This window comes from Hesperophylax consimilis, unplaced genomic scaffold, assembly GCF_061612785.1.
Source record: "Hesperophylax consimilis isolate HC1 unplaced genomic scaffold, BYU_Hcon_1.0 scaffold_38, whole genome shotgun sequence".
Classification (NCBI taxonomy): Eukaryota; Metazoa; Arthropoda; class Insecta; order Trichoptera; family Limnephilidae; genus Hesperophylax; species Hesperophylax consimilis.
In genome coordinates, this window is record NW_028301268.1 from 59,934 (window position 1) to 73,026 (window position 13,093).

At 39.1% G+C, this 13,093-nt stretch overlaps 1 protein-coding gene and 2 non-coding genes across 3 annotated transcripts; all 3 read left to right on the forward strand.

The window, feature by feature from the left end:
- Positions 1-836: 836 nt before the first annotated feature.
- Positions 837-955, forward strand: LOC149409015 (5S ribosomal RNA). The gene has a single exon (XR_016305304.1). It is a non-coding gene; the product is annotated as a 5S ribosomal RNA (ribosomal RNA).
- Positions 956-1,277: 322 nt separating this feature from the next.
- LOC149409016 (5S ribosomal RNA) lies at positions 1,278-1,396 on the forward strand. The gene has a single exon (XR_016305308.1). It is a non-coding gene; the product is annotated as a 5S ribosomal RNA (ribosomal RNA).
- Positions 1,397-4,764: 3,368 nt separating this feature from the next.
- On the forward strand, positions 4,765-6,563 carry LOC149409017 (uncharacterized). The gene is made up of 2 exons (XM_089650210.1): positions 4,765-5,023; positions 5,290-6,563. The coding sequence occupies exons 1-2, from the start codon at positions 4,765-4,767 to the stop codon at positions 6,561-6,563; spliced, it is 1,533 nt and encodes a 510-aa protein (XP_089506336.1).
- Positions 6,564-13,093: the final 6,530 nt, after the last annotated feature.

A 13,093-nucleotide genomic window follows, 5' to 3' on the forward strand; every position in this document is an offset into this window, starting at 1 on the left:
CCCATTCCCAAATCTCCTGCCAATTCCTCCCGAAGCGACGCAGGGGTGTCCAGGGAGATGCTGTCCTCGTCATCGTCATCGTCGTCCAAGGCGCCACGGACGGGAGCCTCCGAACGCTTCTCTAGCAGCAGACGCAACATTTCCTGCATCTGGGACATCTGCTGTGTTAACAGGTCAATTCGAGGGTCGGCGGGAGCTAATTCACAAACCCTCTGCCTCTTGGCTTTGTCTTCCGCGCAGACCCTCGAACGCTTGCCCCGCGTGTCCGTGTGGATCACCTTCATGACTTCCGCCCTCGAAAATTCGGCTTCCCCGCTCTCGGAACGTTCGGAATCCGACATAATCAAGAAAACACAAAGAAACCACAAAGAAACCACAAAAAAACACTAAAAAAAAACACACGAAACTCTAATAAATCGCAATTTTACGGAGTTCGAACAGTCACACTGTTAATAACCTCGAAAAAAAAAATGGGTGTGTCAAGCCTACGCAAGACAGAAGTGAAACTTCTAGTATTCTTCTCTCTCTCTCTTTTCATTTCATTCTCTCTTTTTTTCTGTCTATTGACATATTTATAAGTAGCATGTGATAAAAAAAATTAAAAGTTATAAAAAAAGAAAAAAAAAATTAGTTAAAGCGGGGATCGAACCTCGGTTCTTCACGACCACAGTCGTGCGCTCTGCCTGTAGACAGCGAAGATGAGTTAGGAGAGTGAGTTAAACTAGGTATATAATATTTACACCTTGCTAATGTTTTCAGTATTATTAGGGCTTTTTTATACTAATTTTCATATATTTATTGGCAGGTAGAGTAGAAATTAATATTGTTTAGCGTTTGCCAACGACCATACCATGTTGAACACACCGGTTCTCGTCCGATCACCGAAGTTAAGCAACATTGGGCGCGGTCAGTACTTGGATGGGTGACCGCTTGGGAACACCGCGTGCCGTTGGCCTATTTTTTATTTTAATTTCATGTTTTTTTTATTTTTTTATCATTACTATAATTAATAATATCATAAAATTCTTTAACTTTTCAAGTATGCTACAGGCCTAAAATATTACTTAGTGGATTGATATTATGGTCAACCATTGAAAAAAAAAATTCCTACAAACTTATTAATGTAATTACGATCTTTTTCAAGCGCGTATGTAATGATTATTTTTATCAACCTCGCACACACCTTGCTAATTTTTTCAATATTATTAGGGCTTTTTTATACTAATTTTCATATATTTATTGGCAGGTAGAATAGAAATTAATATTGTTTAACTTTTGCCAACGACCATACCATTTTGAACACACCGGTTCTCGTCCGATCACCGAAGTTAAGCAACATTGGGCGCGGTCAGTACTTGGATGGGTGACCGCTTGGGAACACCGCGTGCCGTTGGCCCATTTTTTATTTTAATTTTATGTTTTTTTTCATTTTTTTATCGTTAACATCATAAAAAATTTTATATCATTCTTTAACTTTTCAATTATGCTACAGGCCTAAAATATTACTTAGTGGATTGATATTATGGTCAACCATTAAAAAAAAAAATTCCTTAAAAACAAAAAAATAATATTCCATGGCCGAGAATCGAACTCGGATCAACTGCTTCGAAAGCAACTATGCTGACCATTACACCACCAACGCCAGTTGTCGAGATGAGCTAAGAAGCATTTATATTTTACTTCAAAACTTTTACTACATCAAATGAACTTTAATCGGTCCCGCATTTTCGTTTCGGTCATGAGTTGGTTTTACTCCTCGAAATTGCATGACGCGCGTAAAGAAGTTTCACTTCAAAAATGTAAATTTTGCGCAAATACTGAAAAACAGGTTATTTTAAGGTATTTGATGTTTGTAAACAAACCAAACGTGTTTGACCTTCGCAAAATAAATGCTAAACATGAAATTAAAGCATCATTGGTGGCGTCCCCACTACTGGCGCCGCCTGAAGGATGCATTAGGAACTAGCAGGTGACATTGGCGGGAGATTTAAACTAAGAATTACACACGAACTTGGTAAGAAACGTCGATTTGGCTGCAAAATGGTAATGTTTATCTCACTTTATAGGTTTTAAATAAAGCCTATGCTACATAATATAACACTTTTAATAACTGGTTGTTGTAATCTTTTGTGTTTATTAAATTAAAACATATAACACTTTTTAATAACTGGTTTTATTGACGATGTACGTATTACAAGAAAGATGACAGCAGTGTACAGAGCATAGATAAAAGAAACGAAATCCAAATGGGTTGCCACACACAAGATGTTGCGAACTTTTAAACTAACATTATTATTATAGAAAATAATGTATTACATTGTATGTTTTAACACCCCCGCTCAATGTAACACATTCTTACATTATCTATATCTATAACTTTTAACCACCTATGTTATAACTGAGAGATTTTACACTAGGCCACATTGAGTAACAAATTTAAACAATAGGTTTTTGTTTAATGACTTAGTAAACATATCAGCTATTTGATCCTCAGTCTTAACATACACTAAACATATCTTACATTCCTTAATTAAATCTTTGACAAAATGATAACGTATATCAATATGTTTTAGTCTTTTAATATTATCAGTATTTGCAACCATTATGGCAGACTGGTTATCACAGTATATAGGTACAGGACAAACATTTATGTTATTAAAGTCTTTCAATAAACTTGACAGCCAACAAGATTCACTAGCCGCCATACTGACTGCAACACATTCTGCCTCGGTTGATGATAAGCTTACGGAACACTGTTTCTTAGAACACCACGATATAATACAATTGGAGAACTTGAAACAGTAGCCAGTGGTAGACTTTCTATCTCGTGTGTCACCACCCCAATCTGCATCACAATGCCCAACAAGTCCATCATCATTACATTTGAAAATCAGCTTATAATCTAGAGTATATTTTATATATCTTAAAATTCTTTTTAAATGAGTCAACAAAACATCACTTGCATTATTTTGGTACCTACTTAATATAGATACCGCTACACAAAAGGTCTGGCCTAGTACCTGAGACCGCATACATTAAACTTCCAATAATTTTCCTACAAGTATTTTCAATATCCTTGTCAGACTTACATTCTTTGGATTCTAAGATTTTTACATTAAAATTTTGATCAATAGGGGTATACATGGGTTTGCAATTTTCCATGTTAAATCTTTTTAATACATTTTCTAAATAAGATCTTTGACATAATTCAGTTACACCATCTTTCAAATTCTGTTTAACACTGATACCAAGAAAATTTGAAATTAGTCCCAAATCTTTCATCTTAAACGCATTGTGTAATTTTAATTTAAGATCACTTAATTCCTGTTCATTATGTAGCATAGGCTTTATTTAAAACCTATAAAGTGAGATAAACATTACCATTTTGCAGCCAAATCGACGTTTCTTACCAATTTCGTGTGTAATTCTTAGTTTAAATCTCCCGCCAATGTCACCTGCTAGTTCCTAATGCATCCTTCAGGCGGCGCCAGTAGTGGGACGCCACCAGTGACGCTATAATTTCATGCTTCATTAGCATTTATTTTGCGAAGGTCAAACACGTTTGGTTTGTTTACATGCAGCAGGGAAGAACCATCGCGAGAAGGGAGCACCCTGAGAGTCGAGGTCCGGAACCAGCCCGTAGGGCCGCTAAAGCTTTCCCTCCCCGAGGTAGGTTCCGGCCCAAGGAAAGAGCAGGGAAGCCAGACCGTAAGAGGTTTTAACAGTGGGCCCTCTTTTCAAGGGGGTCAGTTGCGCTCATTCGCAGGTGAGTGGAGGAACCTTGGCGCCCCTACTATCATCCTTAAGATGTTAGATGGCTACCGAATTCCATTTTCATCAAAACCTCCACTAAATAATAATATTGATTTCTTTAACTCCCCTTTCGCCACTAAGACTTCTGTGGCAATGACAGAACAAATAGAAAAACTCAAAGCCCTTAAGGTTTTAGAGTCGGCACCTGCCACTCCCTCATTTATTTCTAACATGTTTCTGGTCCCCAAATCAGATGGCTCAAAGAGGCCGGTCTTTAACTTAAAGTATTTAAACAATTTTCTGACTGTCAGTAAATTTCGTCTGGTAAACGTTTATCGAGTTCCTACTTTTCTACAACCGAATGACTGGATGGTTAAAGTGGACCTCACACATGCTTACTTTCATGTACCTGTGAGTGAGCAGCATAGATGTTTCCTTAGACTTATCTATAGGAATGAACTCTTGCAGATGACATCCCTCCCCTTTGGCTTGGCCACCGCACCTAAGGCATTCGCAACCTTCACTAACTGGGTAGCGCAGGAACTGCGGAAGAGAGGGATGAGAATTCTAGTGTATCTGGATGATTTTTTATTAGTAAACCAATGCCTGCCTACTTTAAAACAGCAGTCTATTGATATGGTGGAGTTTTTGCAAGGCTTGGGATGGCATATACAATTTGATAAGTCAATATTAGAACCATCACAACAAGTTCAATTTCTTGGTATCAGCTGGAATACTCTAACTAATGAAAAGTCTCTCCCTCAGAACAAGGTTTCAGCCCTATCTTATTTGTTAAAGGGTTTTATTCAGACAGGTAGGTGGTCACTAGATAAGGGGCGCAGCCTCTTGGGCTCTTTAAACTTTGCTAGTTTTGCAGTTCCAAGAGGCAGGCTCAACAGCCGGTACATACAGAAAGGGTGCTTAGGACTCAGACACTACCACCCTTGGGAGTCATCACCAATTCCGGCAGCTACCGCTCGGGAATTGAGATGGTGGGTTCGATCGCTCACCATGACGTCACCTATACATCTGCCGCTGTTTGAGCATTACCTGACAACCGATGCCTCTGATCAGGGTTGGGGTGCCCAGCTGGACGAAAAGCTTCTCAGCGGTGTGTGGGCTGATGACCAGCTGAATCTTCACTCCAATGTAAAGGAGATGCTCGCCGTGTTGGCTGCCTTGTCTCCTCACGCGCTTGAGCTATCTGGCTCGGGTCTTCTGATCCAGTCGGATAACAGGTCTGTCGTATCTTATCTCCGCAAGGAGGGTGGTACCAGATCAACTCAACTCCTGAGCTGTACTCGACTAGTGCTAGATGTTTTGGATAAACACTGTGTCTCCATGACAGCACAATACTTACCCGGTCGTTTCAATGAAGTAGCGGACTGTCTATCTCGTCATCGTGCTGTACCCGAATGGCACTTGCTACCCTCTTTCACAGAGGTAGCATTCAGAAAATGGGGACGACCCGAGATAGACCTATTTGGCTCTAGGACAGCGCATGTGGTTCAAAGGTATGTTTCTCTTGATTTTCAGGACGACGAGGCAGACTACCACAATGCTTGGAGCAGGGACTGGGACTATCAGCTGGCTTGGATCTTCCCTCCCCCGTGCCTCATGACGAGGGTTCTTTGCCACCTGAACAGAGCAAGGGGATTATACTTGGTAGTGGCTCCTCGTTGGGAAAGGGCATTTTGGAGAGCGGATCTGAAGTGTCGGGCCTTGGGTCCACCTCTTACGATTCACAATCTAGGAGAAGCACTGATAGACACCAGGACCAACAACCCCCCTCCTCAAGTAGAGTCCTTCACTCTGGAGATTTGGCTTTGTGGGGGTGGGACAAAAACCTAACAAGATGGTCAAGTCAGCAGAAGGAACTTCTTAGATCCGGATGGAGAAGTTCTACCCTTCGCACTTATGCTCCGGCATGGCGGAGGTGGCAGCGCTGGGCGTCAGAGAATCAGCTCGATGCCACGCGTCCCAAAGCTGAAGACTTAGCCAGGTTCCTAGCCGATCTACACATCAGAGAAAAGCTATCGCTGAGTACCATTTTAGTTCACAAGTCAGTGGTGTGTACCTTAGGCTCTCCCGAAGACAATAGAGAGCTGAGCTCCAATCCGATAGTGAAGAAGATATTAAAAGGGATATCTTTAGCTAGACTAAGGCCGTCAAAACCCCCCATTTGGGACCCGAGGATTGTATCATCATGGCTGGAGAAGAATTTGCCTCAACATATTACTCTCTTTGAAGCATCAAGGAGAGCAGCCACCATCCTGCTTTTGGCATCAGGGCGCCGAGTCCACGATCTCACATTGCTCCATTGCACAGCTGAAAGATTGTCAGTGGACAGTGAAGGCATCTCCATTTGGCCAGTGTTTGGTGGCAAGACAGATTCGGCAGACTGGCAACAATCAGGGTGGAGACTGGCTCGCTCGGAGTCTAGGAACATAGACCCTGTCTATTGGACGGAAAAGGTCATAGAACTGTCAAAGGAACGGAGAGCGCAGGCGATACTACCTAGCCTATTTATTACAACTTGTGGGACAGTGAAAGCGGCCTCCAGGGCAGTAATTGCAGGTTGGATTAGGACAGTCCTCAGGGATGCTGGTGTAGAGGATCCACCTGGCAGCATCCGTTCAGCAGTGGCATCTCTGAACTGGCTGCAGAATTATAAGCTGGACGATATACTGTCACGTGGTAACTGGAGAAGTCCCAATACCTTTGCCAGGTTCTATAGAAGGGAAATTGCAGAATCGGCTCGCCGAGTCAACACCGACCCATCTGTCGCTGACCTTTTTCAACCTCTGTAACTGGTTAGCTGATTTCTGGAAATCTTGCCCCTATTTTCTTTTTATTTGATTCACATTAGCATAATGTCACCAGGCGATAACAAACAATATCTCACTTTATAGGTTTTAAATAAAGCCTATGCTACATAATGAAAAAGTTTTACCTTACAATAAAACTTATATTATGTACTTAGCTTTATTTAAAACCTAGGCAAGGGCTGCCTGATGAGATCTAATGAAGCATGAAATTATAGCGTCACTGGTGGCGTCCCACTACTGCCGCCGCCTCAAGGATGCATTTGGAACTAGCAGGTGACATTGGCGGGAGATTTAAACTAAGAATTACACACGAAATTGGTAAGAAACGTCGATTTGGCTGCAAAATGGTAATGTTTATCTCACTTTATAGGTTTTAAATAAAGCTAAGTACATAATATAAGTTTTATTGTAAGGTAAAACTTTTTCATTATTACTAAACATCAAGAGGTCATCGACGTAAAGTAAGACATAAGTTTGGTTTTCTCCATTACATTTAGTAAACAAACAAGGATCATTCTTTGACTTTACATAGCCTGCTTTACTTATTACATGGTTAAATTTTTCATTCCAATATTTAGGGGATTTTTTTAGCCCATACAATGATTTATTTAGTTTTACAATATTATCACAACCATTATATGCCCCTTCCGGTAATTTAATAAACACAGTTTCCTTTATATCCCCATATAAAAAGGCCCCAGTGACATCCATCTGATGTATTGATAGTTTTAATTTTGTAGCAACTGAAACAAATAATCTAAATGTTGACAATTTGGCAACAGGTGAGTAAATTTCATATAAATCTTTTGTATCATTCTGTTCAAAACCTCTGGCAACCAATCTTGCTTTATATTGAATAATATTATCAATTTTCTTTATTTTGAATACCCACTTACTACTAATAATGTTTTGTTTTTCAGGTACAGCGCAAACTGTCCAAGTATTATTTTCTTTGAGAGTATCCAGTTCTTGTTTTACAGCTTCTTCCCACTGACAGGCATCACTCCTCTGCATAGCTTCCTTATAGGTGCCTGGTTCTGTCTCTGCAGTGTACACATTTTGGCAAGTATAGAATTGTGGCGCCTTTCTGACACGTTTGGTTTGACGAGGAGAAGCTGGCTGTAATTTACTATCACTATCGCGTTCACTATCTTCATCACTTGTTTCTTCAGGTTCATATAAGCTGTGCTGCTCATCACCTGACATCTGATTTGTAATGTTTGGATCACTCACAACATCTTCTACTAACTCTTGCTGGTTAATGTCAGTTTCATCGTTGTATTCTTCTGTTACAGACTCTAGGTTTAAGCTATTACATTTCCCAATAACAGGTTCCAGAAAAATGACATCCCTCTTTATTTGAACATCATTTTTATCAGGATAAAAAATTCTATACCCTTTCACATTTTCTCCGTACCCTACCATGATTCCATTTTCTCCTTTAGAATCCCATTTTCTTCGTTTTTCTTTTGGAATATGAACAGCTACGGGCGTACCAAAGATATGTAGGTTACTGAGATCAAAATGTTTGCCTGTCCATAATTCATAGGGTGTTTTTCCTGGTTCATTACTTCTACTGGTTCTGTTGAGAACATAGGCTGCAGTGTTGACTGCTTCTGCCCATAATTTTTTTGAAGGTTCTTGGCACACAGCATTGACCTTGCTGCTTCTGTTAAGGTTCTTATCTCCCGTTCCGCCTTGCCATTCTGTTGTGGCGTGTATGGTACAGAAGTTTGGTGTACTATACCCCGGTTTGAGAACAAAGTTGACACAGCCTTATTAATGAATTCTAAGCCGTTGTCACTTCTAAAAGTGATTATTTTGTTACCCGTGACATTTTCAGCTTTGTTTACAAAATCTTTAATATAATTAATCACTTCGTCCTTCTTTTTAATAAAATATACAGTTCTAAAGCAAGAGTAATCATCTTTTAAAATCAAGAAGTACCTCGCCCCGCCGACAGATACTGCCTCCATAGGCCCGCAAACATCGGCATGTATCAGTTCACATGTTTTAACAGTTTTTGTCTCAGAGTTCATAAAGGGCAGCCGGTGTAATTTACCCTGTAAGCAGCCTTGACACTTCTGAAGAGAATTACTTGAGACTTTAATATTATTGTTCTCTAACACGTCTTTCACCTGCTGTATATTCTGGTGAACAAGTTTCTCATGCCACTCACTCAAACTTGATTTAACTGTAGTTACATTTGCAAAGCAGTTTTTATATTTATAACGAACATCCATAATATACATATTTCCAACACGATTTGCTACCGCACATACTTTATTATTCTTGGAAAATTTGCAAATGTTTTGATCTGTCAACATGACATAACCTTTGTCAGCCGCACAATTTACAGAGAACAAGTTTATTTTTAAGTCTGGCACACACAGTACATTATATATGGTTGTCTCGACCCACCGGTGTCCATTGAATACTTCTAGTTCCACTTGTCCGCAACCAATAACACTTATTTGAGTACCATCACCTATTATCACAGACTTTTGTGACACTTCTGGAGAAAATGTCGAAAATAGATTTTTGTCTTGACACATATGTTCGCTGGCTCCTGTGTCCACCAACCACTTTGACTGTTGATACAGTTCTTTAGGTATTTGTTGTACTACAAACGCATTTTTCTCCTTTCCTTTCTTATGCCAGCACTCACTCTTGATGTGCCCAACTTTGTTGCAATAAAAACACTTTTTTTCACTTTTGTTTGGAAAGTTACGATGGTTATTATTCACATGACTCATACACTCAGATTGATAATGTCCCATCTTATTACATTTGAAACACTTTATATTTCTTTTAATTGGAGCAGTTTTCTTTACCATAAACGCAGATGACGGCGATGCGAGTTCAGCCTTTTCCCTTACTCTCTCCTCTTCCACTAACAAACGAGCGACAAGGTTATCATAGGTTTGTTTGTTATCTGGCGCAGACTCCCATGCTGATATGAAGTGTTTGTAAATATCTGGCAATGACATCAATACCTTCGTAATTATGAATTTTTCCGAAATTTCTTCACCCATTTGTTTGAGTTGATTTTGTAACTCCTGTATTTTTGACAGGAAGACTGACATCTCCATTCCTTCTTCATATTTATATTGGAAGAATCTTTGCTGGATTATGTGAATACTTGTTTCACTTTTTTGTTCAAAAATGCTCGTTAACTTTCGCCACATCTCTGCAGCAGTAGTGCAAGATAATATATGTAACATCACTTCCTCGGTCATCCTGGTCACTAACATTGTTTGAGCCTTAGCATCTTGTGTCTCCCATGCTTTCTGTTCCTCGGAGCCTTGCCCCTTTACGCCTTCAACGACATTAATTAAATTTTGACCCCGTAACAACACCATTGTTTGAAACTTCCAAACATTCCAGTTTTTTATTCCTTCCAGTTTGATAACTGTATTATTTCCGTCCATCGTGTCTTTCAATTCCTTTCTTACTAGTATTTCCTTCCTTGCAGCCGAATGTAGCAAGTATTTTTTTCCTTCCCGGCAACAACGCCAACACGGTGTGAGGTTTATTTGCGTTTCTCCGGTAATTGTTTTCAACTAGTCACTTCACTGTACTTTTATTTTTGATAGGTATGTGGCCTGTGGTGATCTGGGCCCATAACCTGTTTTAATCTTTTGTGTTTATTAAATTAAAACATATAACACTTTTTAATAACTGGTTTTATTGACGATGTACGTATTACAAGAAAGATGACAGCAGTGTACAGAGCATGGATAAAAGAAACGAAATCCAAATGGGTTGCCACACACAAGATGTTGCCAACTTTTAAACTAACATTATAGAAAATAATGTATTACATTGTATGTTTTAACAATTACCATGACAAGTTTCCCCTCTTATTGTATTGTTTAAATTTGACTAAAACTAATTAAAGTGAGATGTTTTTGAAAACATAATAATATGCCTCTCTGGGTTTTTTTTTCCCGATGGCATATTCTTTCTTTTGTTTTGTTGGTCTATAATTGAACTCAGCACATATCGACTGGCAACGAATTATATTATTTTGTTCATTTCTTAGTTTATTTTTAGGATTATTAGAATTTTTATTAATTTCTAACTGCTCTGACAAATTTAGTTTGAGACCTTTATTTTGCATATGTAACGGAATTGAATTATTATTTTCATTCAGTGAGTGATTTTTATCTAGGAGATTTTTGGCAAATTGTGACAATATTTTTTTATAATTTTTATTATTCATTAAAGTTAAGAGAAGTATATAAAAATTTCACTTTCTAACGAACTACATAATTCGAAACTGTATAATAAATTAATACTATAATAATTGTATAATCTAACAATAATATCTTATCCTAAAATGATTCTACATTCAAGTACATTATAAATTTGTTCACTTATTTTGAGAATGAACAATTTTTTTTATGTACATATTTATTCAATTCTTTGTTTTGAGGCTATCCGGAAGGAGATTGTAAATGTGTATACCCCTATGGCCTAAGCTTCTTTTACCACTTTCAGTCTTTACAGTATTAATGTACAATTTATTATGTTGTCTTGTACAGTGTTTGTGTATTTGTGACGTTTTTATAAATGATGTGTTTTGTGTCCATTTTGTATTTTGTAGATTAAAAGGCATATGTTATATGTATTCGTATAATTTTCAAATTTTCAATATGTTCGTCACATGGTACAGTATTTTTCGTGGGCTATCTAGCTATTGAAGAGTTTTATTTTTATTATTCTGTATAATTTGTAGGTCATTTCAGTATGTAATGTATATCGTCGCATTAATTTGTAGACTGCGTAACTCCAAATTTTTCGAAAATACGTTTTTAATGCCATCTGGTGTTAAAATTAGACCCGCATCGACTAGTAAAACTCGAAAATTTAAAAAAAAAATTACCTTTTAGATAAACACAAATTAGAAAACTGCGTAAAATTATGGTGCCATTTTTACTCGCGAATACTTCGTAACTCCTTAATTCAGTATTGGCCGGTGAGCCGTGCACGCTTGTTGTGTTTTTGACTGAGGAAATTTATTTACGGTGTAATAGTTTTACCGTGAAATTAACTGAGATAAGTTGATTAATCAATTTTGAACATTTTATAACCTTAATTTTAATTGTGAAGTCACGAATAGTGTTTTGTATCTGTAGTCTAAACTGACGTCTTCTGCACCGTGTGACGCTCTGCCGTAGCTCTCTTGTTTTATGTGCCTCTGCGGTTTCGTAAATACCTAATAGGTCCTTGTTCTGTGATTATCTCTTCTTCAAGGTCACCATCTCTTTGCAAGTGGATCTCTTCCTGATGCATATCCGGATCCGGTTCTTCACTGTCCTCTTCAAACAAACCCAAAATATTTACGGTGGAACGTGCGGCAATTCCATCTCGTCTCTCCTCAGACACAGTCCGTTCTCTGTCAGGCATCTTCCGCGGGTCAAGCACATGTCTTGGTATGCCATCTACTTCGATGTTGTTGACTGAAGTAAGTCCTGTCACCCTTCCATGCACGATGTGCATCTCCCATCTACTGGTTTAACCGCAAGAAGATCGCCCACTTAGAGCTCAGTCAATACTTCCTCTTCTATATTCACTTGCGCAGAAGGGTGTCTCCACGAGTGTGAAGTGTGAACTATACTAGACAGCGCAATACCTCGATCATCCTGACTTTTTGCAGCCAAAGATTGTACTGAAACACTGCCTGCAGGGGATCGCTTCCACTTCTGGCTGCAGTTCTCTTTATTGTTTGATGATGTCGTTCAACTATACCGTTTCCAGCTGGTCGGTATGCCGCGCAAAATCTTTGACGAACATTCCATCTCTTACACTTATCTGTAACACTGTAGGAACAAAATGCAGTACCATTGTCCATGAGAACTACTTTGGGCGGGCCTCTTTTCCGAAACACTTCTTCCAAATGTCTGATAATCGAAGCTGCATTATCTGACTCGTTTTTCCCGCCACACGGCAAATCTACTTGGACCGCAATCGATAAATGTGAGTAAACATTTCCTACCGAAATGAGACTCCAGGTTGTCACAACATTAAGATTACCCGCTTCATGGGATGATGGTGGAGGGAGGGTCAATTTATTGTCCTGCATTGTACGCAGGAACGCACGCATCTATCGACGTCCTTTCTTCTCGCCTCGGGATCGACCAGCCGGGCAAGATGAAGCGTTTACTTTACTCCAAAGTGATGCTGAACATGAAGAGTTTCTACGCTTAAAGCACATGTTTGCTCACCAGTTCCACTTTCAAGTCTCTCCCACCTATCTTCACACTCTGAGGAGTCTCTTTCACAACGTTTCCTGTCATGGCTACTCTTTGCCCGGGTCTTGCAAACCCTAGTAAGTATATCAGTTTTATTTCTACAGGCAACAAGGGTGATCGACAATGTCAGATCAAATTCTTCTACAATCTCCAATCAACTCCAAGCGTCACTTAACGATCATCTCTGACACGACTACTCCCGGTCAGTGTAGATCTCACCCAGCACAAAACCGTCGCCGAATCTGTAATGATCTC

What these genes read in the sequence shown, in the direction of transcription:
- LOC149409017 (XM_089650210.1), top strand. Translation starts at nt 4,765, where the DNA reads ATGACGTCACCTATACATCTGCCGCTGTTTGAGCATTACCTGACAACC. An exon ending in TTATCTCCGCAAGGAGGGTG is followed by an intron (nt 5,024 to 5,289) that starts GTACCAGATCAA and finishes CTTGATTTTCAG; the next exon opens with GACGACGAGGCAGACTACCA.